At 38.9% G+C, this 15,374-nt stretch overlaps 1 protein-coding gene across 2 annotated transcripts in view; it reads left to right on the top strand.

The window, feature by feature from the left end:
• The window catches only part of VPS50 (VPS50 subunit of EARP/GARPII complex), an 86,075-nt gene extending 72,598 nt beyond the window's left edge, over positions 1 to 13,477 (top strand). For both annotated transcript variants that reach the window (XM_061350085.1, XM_061350086.1), the window contains 6 exons: positions 4,811 to 4,959; positions 6,047 to 6,143; positions 6,311 to 6,469; positions 8,896 to 9,017; positions 11,358 to 11,547; positions 12,711 to 13,477. In XM_061350085.1, coding sequence (XP_061206069.1) covers positions 4,811 to 4,959; positions 6,047 to 6,143; positions 6,311 to 6,469; positions 8,896 to 9,017; positions 11,358 to 11,547; positions 12,711 to 12,830 — 837 coding nt within the window. In that variant the 3' untranslated portion in view covers positions 12,831 to 13,477. The remainder of the gene's footprint in view (positions 1 to 4,810; positions 4,960 to 6,046; positions 6,144 to 6,310; positions 6,470 to 8,895; positions 9,018 to 11,357; positions 11,548 to 12,710) is intronic.
• Positions 13,478 to 15,374: the final 1,897 nt, after the last annotated feature.

Genomic DNA, 15,374 nt, shown 5'->3' with positions numbered 1-15,374 from the left:
TGGCTGGATGGCCACACACAAAGAGTTGTGGTCAATGGCGCAATGTCCAGCTGGAGATCCATAACGAGAGGTGTCCCTCAGGGACTGGTGTGGGACTGGTCTTGTTCAACATCTTTGTTGCTGACATGGACAGTGGGGTTGAGTGTGCCCTCAGCAAGTTTGCCGATGACACCAAGCTGTGTGGTTCGGTTGATACGCTGGAGGGAAGGAATGCCATCCAGAGGGACCTTGACACGCTTGTGAGGTGGGCTGATGCCAACCTCATGAAGTTTAACCATACCAAGTGCAAGGTCCTACACCTGGGTTGGAGCAATCCCAGGCACAGCTACAGGTTGGGCAGAGAATAGATTCAGAGCAGCCCTGAGGAGAAGGATTTAGGGGTCCCTGTCGATGAGAAAATGAACACGAGCCAGTTTCAGTGTGCGCTTGCAGCCCAGAAAGCCAACCGTATCCTGGGCTGCATCAAAAGGAGCGTGACCAGCAGGTCGAAGGAGGTGATCCTGCCCCTCTACTCGGCTCTCGTGAGACCTCACTTGGAGTATTGTGTGCAGTTCTGGTGTCCTCAACATAAAAAGGACATGGAAGTGTTGGAACAAGTCCAGAGGAGGGCCACGAGAATGATCAGGGGACTGGAGCACCTCCTGTGTGAAGACAGGCTGAGAAAGTTGGGGCTGTTCAGCGTGGAGGAGAGAAGGCTGCATAGAGACCTCATAGCAGCCTTCCAGTATGTGAACGGGGCCTGTAGGGATGGTGGGGAGGGACTCTTCATTAGGGACTGTAGTGACAGGACAAGTTGTAACAGGTTAAAACTTAAACAGGGGAAGTTTAGGTTGGATGTAAGGAGGAAATTCTTTACTGTGAGGATGGTGAGGCACTGGAATGGGTTGCCCAGTGAGGTTGTGAATGCTTCATCCCTGGGAGAGCTCAAGGCCAGGTTGGACAATGTCTTGGGTGGTATGGTTTAGTGCAAGGTGTCCCTGCCCATGTCAGGGGTGTTGGAACTTGATGATCTTAAGGTCCTTTCCGACGCTAACTATTCTATGATTCTATGAAAGAAACAAAGATGCTTAAACCTTTACCACTGATACTGCTCCCCCAGCTCTGGCTGAACAGAGCTTAGAACAGTTTCCTAAGTCTAGAGAATTGGTTGATGGGCTGTAGGTTTGGCTTTTTTAATAATGTGTAAAGAGTTCAAATCTTCTCTTTTTTGTTTGTTTGTTAATTTTTTGAGAATGACTTGAAAAAGAGGAAGCAGGTGAAGAGTGGGTTTTGATAGTTAACAGTATCTTTGATTCAGTCAATATTTTTAGGGAATTGAGTGTTCACAGTATCACAGTATGTTAGAGATTGGAAGGGACCTCAAAAGATCATCTAGTCCAATCCCCCTGCCGGAGCAGGAACACCTAGATAAGGTTACACAGGAACGTGTCCAGGCGGGTTTTGAATGTCTCCAAACAAGGAGATTCCACAACCTCCCTGGGCAGCCTGTTCCAGTGTTCCGTCACCCTCACTGAGAAGAAGTTTCTTCTCAGGTTTAAGTGGAACCTCTTGTCCTCCAATTTGTACCCATTTCCCCTTGTCCTTTCATTGTTTGCCACTGAGAAGAGCCTGGCTCCATCCTCGTGACACTCCCCCTTTAGATATTTATATACACTAATAAGGTCACCCCTCAATCTCCTCTTCTCCAAACTATAAAGACCCAGCTCCCTCAGTCTTTCCTCATAAGGGAGATGCTCCACTCCCTTCATCATCTTAGTTGCCCTGCGCTGGACTCTCTCCAGCAGGTCCCTGTCCTTTTTAAACTGAGGGGCCCAGAACTGGACACAATATTCCAGATGAGGTCTCACCAGGGCAGAGTAGAGGGGAAGGAGGACCTCTCTCGACCTACTAACCACCCCCCTTCTAATACACCCCAGGATGCCATTGGCCTTCTTGGCCACAAGGGCACAGTGTCGGCTCATGGTCACCCTGTCGTCCACCAGGACCCCCAGGTCCCTCTCCCCTACACTGCTCTCTAACAGGTCATTCCCCAGCCTATACTGGGACTGTTGTGCCTGGATGAGTAGATGTTACTGCGTGTCTGCAGTGTACTTGTGAATGTACTAGGTAGGTATTTTCAGAGCTGACTAGAAGAGGTTACATGAGTTTTAGCACATAACCAGACCTTTTGGCTTGCAAAACCATTCTGACAGACTCAGGAGAATGCAAAATTCATGGTATTGTGAAATGTCAGGCAAATTTAATTGCAGATTTATGTGGCTGAACATGAACACAGATCAGAACAAAGAAAATTCATTTTTCAGCTAACATAGTGATGTGGCTAGTCTTTGTAATCATTCCCGTGCTCAGTGCAACTTACTGATAGTATTTACTGTAAGCTTCTTTTAGAAGTTTTTTTCTTCTGCTCATTGATCTCTTTATGTGAGATCTTTTAGTGCTACAAATGATGTATTGATGGTATTGCTCAGTCAGCAGTCTTTGGTTTTAATGTCAAAATTTCTGTGGAGATCCTTCAAGGCTCCCTTTTTTATCTGTTTTCTGCTTCTGTAACCTATTATAGGGATGGGGATTTTTTAAGAAGTCTGAAGATAATTTCTTCACCCTTGATAGTGAGAACTCTGCTTTCCTAGTTTGTGCTTTGTTCCGTCTGCTGTACCCATTTTTACGTTTGTGTTTGACATCTTTGGCAGACGCAGAACTGAAAGAGCCTTTCTGATTTAGGAAATCCACCTCTGTTGCCTCGGGCTGTTATATGATAGGAGGTAACTGGCAACTAAAATTCAAGATAGTTAAAGTAGAACTTGTGATTTTTTTTTTGTTCCCCCACACTTCAAACCATTTTCAACAGCTTGGACACTGTTATCTTCCACACTTGTCTTATATTCTTAATGTCACTTTTGGCTTGGCTTTCATCTAAGCAGTAAACACATTCTGTTGCCACTTTGTCTATAGCAGCAAAGTGTTGATCTTTCTGCTCACTATGTATCAGTTACATTCTCACTAAGTCATTACACGTTTTGACATAATCCATTTTTGCCTGCCCTGCCTTTAATTGCTACAGCATAATCGCAATGGATCTGTTAGATCTGCCAGAATAACCTCCCTATTGTTTTTTTCGCTTTTCAACTGGTCAGCTGTGCAGCACCTTTTCTCCTGGCTTTTCAAGATCTGCAATGCATATTTTTCCTTGTCTCAAGCCTGATATTTAGAACGAGTTAGACAATGACTTAGTTCCATTGTTGTTTCTAATGCTCACTGCTCTCCTTTTCTTCTTAGGCTAAAAAACATGAATAGAAATATTCTGTTTCATGTCACTCCTCATAGTTGTTCTCTGCTGTGAAACCTGAAGAAATTGCTGGTGATTGTTGTGGTCAGCTTGAGTCTATTTTTCCTCCTCCTTCTTTAATTACTTCACTGCAATTTATTTCTATCTCCAATTGGAAAAAAACCACCACCACCCCCTACCCCTCGCCAAACACAAAAAAACACCTAAAAAACCCAAACCCTTCCCCCCCACCAAAAAAAACACCATAAAAACCCAAACTGCAAAGCTAGTATATTTATTATTATGTTTTTTACTTCATCTTTGTCCAGTTTTACAGCATTCTGGGAATTATGCTAATTTGTTTTTTGAGTTGAACCATAAATGTCATATTTAAGCATTATTGTTGTCATATTGGTTGTGTTCATATCTTATTTTATAGCAGACATGTTGTGCAGCTGATCTTGCTTTTGAAGAAATTATTTTTAGCATTACTTTGTCCCTGTGTGACTACCCAAATTTGTTTTCATTCCACACAGACAGGGTGATAGTTGTGGCACCTGCCTGGCCACAGGAGTTTCTGTCCCCAGGGTCATGGAAGGTTCTTACTTAAGAAATCACTGCCATGTCATGCCTACCTTTTTTATGTGTTCTGGGTTCTATATCACCTTCATTTTGTAGTATTTCTTATATTTTTATAGCCTCTGTGTAAACAGTAAGCATGATATAAGTGATTAGTCTAAAGCCAGAACTATGTTTATGTTTTCATGTACTGATATGTTTTTGGTAAATAGCTAAGCTTCAGAGGGGTGTCTTTTTATACATCTACTTAGACCAATATGAGAGCTCTGGGAATTTCTTCTGTGATTCACCTTCTAGCTGTAACATGTACTTAATATTCCTCAAATGTAGAGGTGAGGCTTTTTTCACTTCCCCCCCCCCCCCCCCCAGTTTTTTTCCCTGGTTTTTGGTTTGTGTTTTGTTGTTTGGTTTTTAGTTTTACAACAGCTGTAACCTGTTTCTTATTACACATTATTTTCTTCTGCTGTGAATATTTCCTTGCATTCTGCATTTGAGATGTCTGCAGGATATAAGTTTTTTATGGAACTAGAACTTGTCTAGAAACATCATTTTTATTTTACTCAAGTTAGCTGCAGCTCACATAAACAGTAAAGGTCATGTATAAGTAATACTCCTTTGATTTGTTGCCTTATTTGGTTGCTGTCAAATTGAAGATATGATCTCTGAGGGTGAGAAGTCAGTCTCCCAGTAGGCAGTTGGGCTAAAGCCTGTATGAGCAGTAAGGTGGAGTAAGAATTTTGTTCTATGCCTTTTTTTCTTTCCCCTTAAATACTGATCTACATGATATGATTTTTTTTCCACCTGTTTAAACACCACACTGTTCAAATAGAAAATTCTTTTCATTCAGGCTTGATTAAAATTACAACTTAGAAACATTCCTTCATCTTATCTGTCATCTGAAACTGCTCAGCTGGAGCCATTTTTGCCATCTTTGTGGTTTTTCATTTGTTTAATTCTTTGTTTTAGGAGGTCTCTGCTGATCCCACAGGAACTCTCACAGCTGCTGAAGAGAGAAAGGAGAAGGTGCCAAGCCCACATCTCAGTCATCTTGTAATTTTGACATCTGGCAATTTGCTGTATGGTTTGGCAGAGAGAGTGGTGGCCACGGAGTCTTTGTAGGTTATTTACTATACATTGCATTTTGTGGTCACTGGAAGCTATGGATTGTTTAAGAGTTTGTGATTACAAGCCAAAACATTCTGGACAGGTCAAAAATTCCTGCGTCTCAATGTGATTTTAAATATGAGTGATAGAGGTAATTTCTTAATTAAAGGTAGTGGGGCCTAACCATCTGGTCTAACCACCTGCAAGCATGAGCAATGAAATTTTACTGCAGCTGGTCCAGTAATTTGTGACAGTACAAGGCCAAATCTAACAAGAGAAAAGTTTAATTTTAAAGAGGCTGATGGGGGTATTTAATGTGTATGGTTCATGTAAACCTTTTATTAAGTACTCAAATGGTGATGGCTGAGACCCAAAACTGCTTAGTTCGTATTGGTTTGGCTTGGATTGCAATGTTCTTTGCAATGTGTGGAAATGTACCTATGATGAGGAGATTATAACGAGCAAGTAACACAAAACTCACAAAATAGATTTTATTTGGTCAAAATAATAGGAAGAGTCAGATGGAATTATTTATTTGACCCACACAAAATGACACTTAAAGATTAGAAGTTAATTTTAAAAATGTATTTTCAAAGGAGCGTTTTATTTCTGCATTCATTTATGTTTAGTTAGAAATTTATTTTTTGTTATGTTGTTATTAACCAATGCTACCCCTGAAAAAGAATGTGATCTCGTATTCAATCTTTTAAAGATTCCCTTATACATAAGTAATGAGGAACGCTATTTTTGAATTCTGAACATGGATTTCTTAATATTGATACTGACTGCCCTGCAGTATGGCAATTATGGAACACTTTTCCACTGACATTACTATTTGGATCAGAGCTTTACAGTGTATCCTGTGTAAAACAGAAATATGAATTGTTGGTATTCAAGCATTAGTGTCTTTATTCATGCATTTTCTTGTTTGCAGTCATATTTTAAAATTGACAGAATTGAGGATAGTTGCTGATATATTGTTACGGTTCTTAGGGCTAAATGTTCCAAGGTTACATATCATTATTGGCAAATATGTCAACCGTAGAGTAAAAGTTGTACAGAGACATGCCAAATATTGCATTTTCTTTGCTTTCAAAGGGTATTTCTGGCTGAGCAGTTTGAGTGTCTTCAGCCTCATCTTGATGCGGTGATGCCAGCTGCCAAGAAGCCTTTTCTTCAACAGTTCTATTCTCAGGTCAGAATTGTGTAATTCACAGCTGATTTTTAAACAAAAGGTTTGAAACTTTGTAGAAGAAGTTTGAAACTTGTACAATATGGTGCAAGTACTTAACATTTGAGCTATATATTACTTTTATTAGCCAGAAATTTACTGAATTGAATTTTATTTCTCTTCTGTTTCAGACAGTGTCAACTGCCAGTGAACTACGTAAACCTGTTTATTGGATTGTTGCTGCTAAAGCAATCGATTATGAACAAATGCTGCTTCTCATGGCTAATGTGAAATGGGATGTGAAGGAAATCATGTCACAACACAATATATATGTAGATGCTCTGTTAAAGGTGAGTACTTTCTGGGAAACAGCATGCAAGAGTTCACGTAAACATTAAATTGATGTAATACTTCACTAAAACTGTGAAGGTAGCATGGCTAAGGCAATACAGTGTCCTGAAAATGGGAATTTGTTAAAAGTAGGTCAGTCCAGAATTTTTATTGTTCCTGTTGCTAGCAGATTGCTTCAGTGATGATTTCTTGACTACCTGATGGGTGAAAGTGACCATAAAAGTTTAATGAGTTTCCTGTCTTAGTCTTGAATGGTAGATATATGTGTCATAACCAGAGCAACAATGGGGAAAGTTCAGTGGCCTGAGATATTGTTTTTTGTTTGGGTTTTTGTGTTGGGTAGGGTTGTTTTGGGTTTTTTTGGGGGGCTGGTGGAAGATGGGTTTTGTTTGTTTTTTAACAAAGGCTATTTGCTCTTCTGCATAATGTTAGTGGTTATCTTTGAGATCATGGGGACTATAGGTCAGAGGGGAACTGAGAATGACTATGCACTATCCAACTGAAGTTGCTATATTCAGAAGTTAGCATTTGAAAAGGAAGGTAGAAGGGGAGTTGTTCACCCAGCTTCTTAATTGCATTCAGTAGAAGTGGCTATACAGTTGCTGTGTCTTACACGTGCAGAACCTGTTCTTGGAAGAATCCCTCTCATCCTTTTCTATGTGCCTAAATGATGTTTCTAAAGGTCTTTAAAAGGCAGTTCTGGCAGTGGTAGAATTATACTAATTCTTACACAGAAGCTGAAAAAAATATTTTAAGGTTGTGTGAAGTATATATCAGAGAAAAAGTTGTGAATCTATGTTGAATAGCAGGTTTGATTACACCTTGGTACTTTGTAGCTGTTCTCTGCTTAAAATAAATCAGTGCAAAGAAGGAAGAAGCTGATAGAGGATATATTATTGCACTGAATTTGACTGAATCTTTGTGATTACCATTCTAAATGCTGCCATGGCTTTTTTAAATCAGTTTGTGCTTAAAACATTTGGTCTCTGCAGTAGAACTTTTTCCTTTTGTGGATGCGGAACTGCTGAAGAATTTGCTTCAGGACAGTCAGGGCTAATTTTCTGGCTTCTGTGTTATATGGCTAATAATGGTTGCTACAGAAGGTTTGAGATTACTGCAGAGCAGTAAGTCATTTGCTGTGTAGCCTGGAACTCCAGGAGTGTCAGATGTAAGCACAATACTTAATTTAAAAACAAACTTATTTTAGCCATGTCTACAGTTACGTGAGATTCTATATTTAGAGTCATAATATGTATGGAAGCAAATGAAGTGGAGAAAGAGAATTGTTCAAGAAATTCATTATCATGGAGTGTTAGGCACCTTCATCTTCAGAAAAGGGTTGCATGCCAATTAAAGCATGACATTGTGGTACGCTGCTTTCTCTTGCCAAATTCCTCTTTCAGAAAATGTGTGTTAAGCACCAATTATGTGGTCAGATACCAGGTTAAACTGATTGCTGGGATTCCTTCCTGATATCTTTCACATACTGGATTTTTGAGAGGCAGGGGGAGAGTGAGAAAAAAAAAAGGGGGGGGGAAAGAACTATCTAGATTAACAGCCTTGAAATGAAAGCACCTTGTTGGACAAGTGTGGGCCTAGTAGGCTGCAGTACAAAAACTGCTTTTGCTGGCTGCACAGGGAAGCTCTCTATCAGTCTGCTTTATATTTAAGTTGTTTGGTGTTTTTGAAAACGACAGAGGCATTAGTCACTTGCAGCAGACTTACTTCACTTGATGTAAGTCACAAAATTACAGGAGCAGTAATTACGTTCAGTTGTGACTAGTGTGTCACTCATAGTAACAGCTCAAATCCATCCAGGCTGCTGATGTTTCAGGTGGAAACAGGTGCCTTCTCTCAACCTGAATTGTTATCACGTGTTGAAGTATGCTTCTGCACAGTTAAGATTTGGACTCTTCAGTGGGTGCTCTCAGCTCCTTTTAAAGCACCAGGGAACTTACCTAATGTGAAAGGCTGAAGAAAGAAAAGTGGTTACAATATTTCTGAGCTTCTGTTTGAAAGCTGACGGGGGTGGGTATTTAGAAGGATAAAGAAGGATTTTCTTTAGTGGCTGTATATTGACTTTAAAAAAGTTAAAGATGAATTTGGGGAGTGAAGCAATGAAAATGGCATTTGAAGGATTAGCTACTGGGTTAATTTTCAGAGGTGTCAGTTTCCGGGCAAACTGCACCTCTGGGGAACAGAGCAGTATTACTTGAGGTAATGTGAATGATATACTAGAAAGTGGTATGCTTTCTACTTCGTATGTTAAGCTTGTCTCTGCAGTCTGTGCCTATTAAGCTTCTCTGCTTTGTTCTTAGTTTTCAGTATGCTCTTTCATGTGCATTTCTAATTCTTTGTTGTGGTTGCTAGGGATGTATAGAGTATGATCCCTTTTAAGCTAAAGAAATCTTTCATGTTTCATCAGGAGTTTGAAGAATTTAACAGAAGGTTGAATGAGGTGTCTAAGAGAGTCCGTATTCCTCTGCCAGTCTCCAACATCCTTTGGGAGCACTGCATGCGCTTGGCCAATAGAACCCTTGTGGAAGGGTAAGCAGTTCATGAAACTCTTGCTTTTGGGTAAATATGTCCATAATGATAATGTCTATTTTATGCAATTGAAAGTTCTAATTTTGTAGTGCACTGGTAAGTTCTTGTGCTTTTGGAGGCCTAAAAAATACCAAGCCATAACATAGTCCTTAAGCAGTTGTTTCATGGAGTCTGGTACAGCATTAAGTTTAAAGGGAATGGTCTTGGACCTGCATACTGCTGAAGAATGACTGAGTGTTTTATTGAAGCATTTGAAACAATGTATTTTTCTTTCAAAGAAACTTCTATATGAAAATTATAATTTCCCAACAGAACAAAGAAGAATGTTGAAGTGTAATTGTCAGTATCTCTATGGTGATGCCATTTGTCTTTGCCAGGAAGAAGGATGGAGTTGTCAACCTGAACAGTTATTTTAGAATAGCCACAAAGCAGGATTTTTCCAAATTCATAGGGAACAGAGAGGTGTCTTAGTTGGCTTGACCAACAGAGGCTCAAGCACCTTAGTCAGGAACTGCTACACCTTGCTCATCCCTCCCTCCTTAATCAGTGTCCCAGTCTTTTCAGAGTCAGTACTGGAGCCTGAGTATTGTAGTCTTTTCATCCACTGTATTTATTTTTGTGTCCTTGTCGCCTTGCTACGTATGTCTGAGCTCTCATCACAACTACTTCTGCATTATAGAATACATGCTGTCTTCCACTCTTGCATATGTTTCCATATTTCTTTCTTGGTTATCTTTACCCTATGCACTCCTTGCTACCTATTTTACTTCTTTCCATCCCACTCTCCTGCTGTCTGCTCTAATTTAGGACCTCACCGACATGCTGTTTCTCCAAATGTTAGCTGTCTGTTGAGGATCATCAGCTTCCACTGCTTCATGAAACGATCATTTTTATACTCATGCCCATTTCTTTTTATGCCGTCATTCTGTTGCAGTCTCTTAAGAGATCAGTTTCATTTTCAGGGGGACTAAACCCAGCCATGAAACTCTCTCTGGCTTCTGGGTTCCTCGTATGACATGACCTATACAACTGTCTTCTCGTTTTGAAATCTGTTTTCTGCTTATTGTGCCTTAAGTCAAAGTGGAGCAACAGCATCTTTCTTCTCCCTCTGGCCCTTTTCCTTTCAAGTGGGTAACACCATTAGTCATGATGAACCTACTATGCCCCAACCCTTGTGCCTGTTTTGGACTTGTTTCTTTTTCTTGACAATGTTACTCATCTTTTGTGACTACATTGTTTACAACTCACTTAGTTCTTAGCTCCGAAGATCATCACTCATATATCTTGCTCCACACTGCATTTTTGGTTCACACTTGTGACTGACTAAGGATGAAACTTTCACCTTTTCTTTCACCTAAACATTTCACTGTCTGGTCAGAGTGGACTGGGAATACCTTTCTGATATGATTTGCCCTGTGCCTTTAAATTTCGCCCTGCCCTATCTCCTAGTTCTGTGTTCTTTCCTGTTTCCCATCTGGCTTCTTGAAGTACTTCAGTATGTCCTGTTGAGAATCATTGCCCAGTGGTGGGCTGGATTAAGTCTATCTGTGCCTCATACCAAAGCTTTTTTATTTCCTGTACACAGCTGAAATTGGCACTGCTAAGGTCATTGGAGTGTCATTTCCTTTGATCTTTACAAATGCAATTTCTTATCCATTTGAAAAACTGCAAAGATAATTTTCCTTATTTGTGGCCTAACACCCCATTGTAATCCTTCCTGGTATTACCCTGCCCTAAGCTCATCTACGGTTTCTTCTTCTTTGAGCTCAAACCTGTCACCAGTTTTCTGTCAATCTACTCTCATTAAAACACTAATCTTTCACAGAGATTAGCCAGAGCTGCCACCCTTTATCCTCTGGTTGTTCTGGGTGTTTTTGAACAAACAGCTTTGTGCCTTTCTCTGGTGTTGTTCACTGTTGGCTCAGTAAGCTCCTGGGGACCATTCTTAAAGCTGTGTGTTACGTTTCAGACTTCAGTGGTCACTGATCACTTGACACCACTGTCTAGTGCGCTGATCAGCATTGATTTAATTTCCTTTAACCCACTTCTAGTAAGTTTTCTAATGTAGGATTTTTAGTGGCTTTTGGTGTGGGATGGTGGTGGGGTTTTTTTAAGTATCAGTGGGTACAATGCGGCTCTATTCTATGAGTGGGACTAAAACATTATACTAATGTAAATAAAACCCTTCATTGGGCATTCTGAGAGAAGTTCTTACATGCTTTTAACTTAAAACCATAGTTATGTTCCTCCTCAATGCTTGAAATACTAAGTTAAACAAGTAAGTAACATTCATTTTGAATTCCTTCTAAGTTTTACTTTTCACTGTGTTTCTCTTTTCAGTTATGCCAATGTAAAGAAGTGCAGCAATGAAGGACGTGCCTTGATGCAACTGGACTTTCAACAATTCTTAATGAAATTAGAGAAGTTAACAGACATTAGACCTATTCCAGATAAAGAATTTGTGGAGACCTACATTAAAGCGTACTACCTAACAGAAAATGACATGGAATGCTGGATAAAAGAACATAGGGTAAGCGTTAAATTTACATTCTTTTATTGTCAAAAAATATAGAGAAGTAGAGCAAAATTAAATTAAAACTGTCTGTGTGCTGTTCGGAACATGCCAAAGTCCACATCTTGATCATCAAAAAGTATGGTTTGAAATCACGCGAGGAAGTTTTACTTCACCTTTAGGAGTAGATTGCTTAAATTAAATTGTAAAGCACAATGGATAAGAGCTTTTTTCTAGATAAGAGCTTATTCTTCCTTCACTTAATAATACTGCATAACATTGCTGTCCAAGATAAGACTTCATTTGTGTTTTGAATGCATTTAGCATGTTTTCATGATAGCATAATCTAACAATTATAACAGTAATAGTCACATGCTGTTGGAGCTGCCCATTGTTGAAGTGAAAAGTCTTTTAAAATGGGCCACCTTGAGATCTGTATTTTGGAATTACTTGAAATCATGTTAGAGATAGATGAAAGAAATACATCTTTAATATAGTTTTCTTTGTTTTACCTGGAGCCACAAGAGAGCTTGTGAGCTGTTGTTTGGTGACCTATGTGGAAAAACTCTTGTTTAAATCTACTGGTGGAAGCTATGTTTTTGATGGTGCTACGTAAAAAGGTAGTACTGGCAAATGTGGTGTTTTGTCAGGCGTTAAGAATTCTAGTCTTGACATTTTTGCCATTTTTCCTTTATCATGTACTGAAATTAACATTGTTTGGAAAACCTGTAGACAGAAGTATTTAGAAGTTTGATGGAGCTGAAAAGTCAAAAAAAGATGATCAACTTTCATCACAGTTTGTTTAGAAAAATGTAATAAAAGTAAAAAAGCTTATCCTATTTGCAGATATATTTCCCACCATACTGGCCAAAGAATCAAAAATACATTAAAACTTGATTTATATACATATGTATTCACAGAATTACTTTCTGTGAACTCAGTCCAGCACTATTAAAGTTGTAAGCATTTTCCGTTATAATCCTGCATGTAGCAGAATACAGTTTTGTCCTCTGCCTCCACTATGTAAACTATCCAAGCCTGACTTAAATACCACTTTAAATCTCCCTTGCGTACTGACTACTTCTATCAGCTGAAAATCCACAGGTGTATACCTGAGGTTAATTTTCAATGTTCATCTCATGTTTTATTCTGCCATAACATGGTTTGCTTTCGTTTGACAGGAATATTCCACTAAGCAGTTGACCAATCTGGTGAATGTCTGTCTGGGCTCCCACATCAACAAAAAGGCAAGACAGAAGCTGCTAGCCACTATTGATGACATAGACAGGCCTAAAAGATAACTGGAGAAAGCTACCTTTCCCTATGGCTTGTACCTTTTTCTGTTCATGTGAAGCATGCAGACAAATCTCTCATGGACTAATGACAGCATTCTCTTAAAAAGCATTATGCATGACCTTTCTTGCCAGCACTGGAGGCACACTGAAGTGGCATAATGTTCTAAAATATGACTTTTCTAATCTGTAGAATTATTTTCTGTTGTATTTCTTCCTTTTTTTTTTTTTGTCTTTTGTTACATGCCCTTAGTAAAGGGCCACTTGTTTGTGTATCATTGGTGAGCTGTATATTTTGCAAAGTTGTATACTGTAAGTAATATCAAAGTCGGAGAGAAATACATTGGCTTAATATATAGATGATGCTCTTTTTTAATAAAAGGGCTACTTGAAAAACTTACTTCTTTTCTCCCTGCTTTCACCCTAAGAATTTGTGCTTTATAATGGACCAGTGTAAAATGAAAGGAACTGTACAGTATTTGATCGGTGTATCTTGCATGTGGATTAAGAGTGCAGATCAACTAAATACTCTTCTGTTAAAGCCGCTCTTCTTCATAGGTATTTAAAAATATCTGTTTATTTCAGAATTAACTAAGTCATATCAAAATGATTGACTTCAGATTAATAGAAGGTAATAAATACTGTACACTAATATGGTTTCTTTGTGAGACTTTATTTTCCTACTTCAACAGTGCAAAACATCATTTGCAGTAGAAGTTGGTACCCTTCCTTTCATAGCGCTTCCCTTTCGCCTTTCTGCCAGTCTTCCCTGTTCCAAAGCAATAATGCCGTGGAATAGGAATAATCAGGGTTGTTTTGTTTTTTTTGTTTTGTTTTGTTTTTCTGAAGGTTTGAATTGATACTAAAATAGTTTTACTATTTCCTGCTCATCCTAAGCAAAGCAACATTGCTTGGCTACAGTTTTGTCCTAGAAATCAGTTTGTCAGAGCATCACAGTCTCCACTGAAGTTTTTGGGTTTGCCTTTGGTTTTCAGTACATGAGGTTTTAGACTTTTACTTTTTTTTATTATTGCATAATAAGCTTTTTGCAGTACTCTCAGGCCTGTTAAAGAGAGACATGCTACCGTCGAGCTAATAAGTGAAATAGTTTACATAAGCTATAATCCACTGATGTATATAAGTTGTAAATTCTCAGTTTAGGTTCATACTTGCCTTGTACTTTGAATTCAGTCATGGGAGAATCAGGATTTACTGAATGACATCAGTTAAGGCAGAAAATTGCCCTGTGGGATCATTGTAATTAACTCTTTTCTGCAGCTTAATTTCCTCTTCAGAAGTCAACGGAGGATCATTGTGTGAGTTCAGTTACAGCCTGTGTACAGTTCTAGAAGAATGATAGAATTTACATTTTAAATATTGATTGTGTAGTATTCAGCTCCCTTATTCATCTGTATTTTAAAGGAAGTAAGATTTAAACCCAGACTTCACACCATTCTTTGACCATATTGTCATGCTGAGGTCTATTTAAAACTTGTTTAGTGGCGTGTCAATGTATGTATTAAAGCTGAATCACTTTTAGCCTCATTAAAAAGGTGGTTCAGAAAAAGATGAGTGTACTTCAGTTTGAAAGTGTGGACTTCCACGTCAGATCCTGAACAAGAGTTCTCAGATTAAATAAAAGGTATTGGAGATTATTAGTGTAAAATCAGTTTCAGTATTCTTCTCCCGGATGAAATAAGACTTTTAAATACCTTTACTAGAGCTTTGGTGAGCTGAATACATGGTTAATGTCCCCTGAACTATAACTGTAATTTAATTGCTTACCAAAAGGTAGGAATATAAACACTGATTGGAACGTAGAGTTAAGGAAGGAGGTGAGCATGAATCGTAGTCAGGAGTAATTTTTTTGTAGTGTATCTATAGTTTGACTTGTTATTTTAAGTAAGCCCCCAAATAAAAGAATGTGTAAGATGGAGTGTTAAGCCTGTGTCTGATCTTCATTCACATTTGTCTCAAAAAGTGATTGTTTTCCAGAGGAACCTCCCTTGCTGCCCAGGATTGATGCTAAGGGAGAAGCTACATAGCTCAATGGCCTAAATACACCCTTAGATATATGGTTTAACTTTCAGGTTGCCCTGTGTGGAGTCAGGAGTCAGACTCAATGATCCCTGTGGGTTCCTTCAAACTTAGGATGTTCTTCTGTATTACTAAAGGTCTGTTTGGTAGTTTCCACCCTCTGCTGTGCAAAGTCTCTACAAACCATTTATTTGTTTACATCTTCATTCTCTTAGGGAATAAGAAGCCTCTTATACTGCTTCTTCTGCAATGGAGAATATGGTTTAAATATGCTTTATGTTTTAGAGGAGTGTTTTGGAATACTCTAATAAATAGAAGATTATTTCCTTCAGTCTCCAAGGAGAATGACCACTGTTGTGGAGGTGGGCAATGCATCTGTTGGTCTTTTAGCCTAATGAAGAATCTAAGTCCTGTTCCCCAGACAATGAATACTCTGACATTAGCCAAACTCAGCTGGAGCATAGATGACCAATTTTCAAGTCTGTGGTTAGGCAAAGCCTATGAGTGCTCTGATGA

Source organism: Neopsephotus bourkii, unplaced genomic scaffold (assembly GCF_033783945.1).
Source record: "Neopsephotus bourkii isolate Nb327-2 ecotype Australia unplaced genomic scaffold, CSIRO-AGI_Nbou_v1 NB_479, whole genome shotgun sequence".
Classification (NCBI taxonomy): domain Eukaryota; kingdom Metazoa; phylum Chordata; class Aves; order Psittaciformes; family Psittacidae; genus Neopsephotus; species Neopsephotus bourkii.
This window is presented reverse-complemented; position numbering and strand designations above follow the sequence as displayed.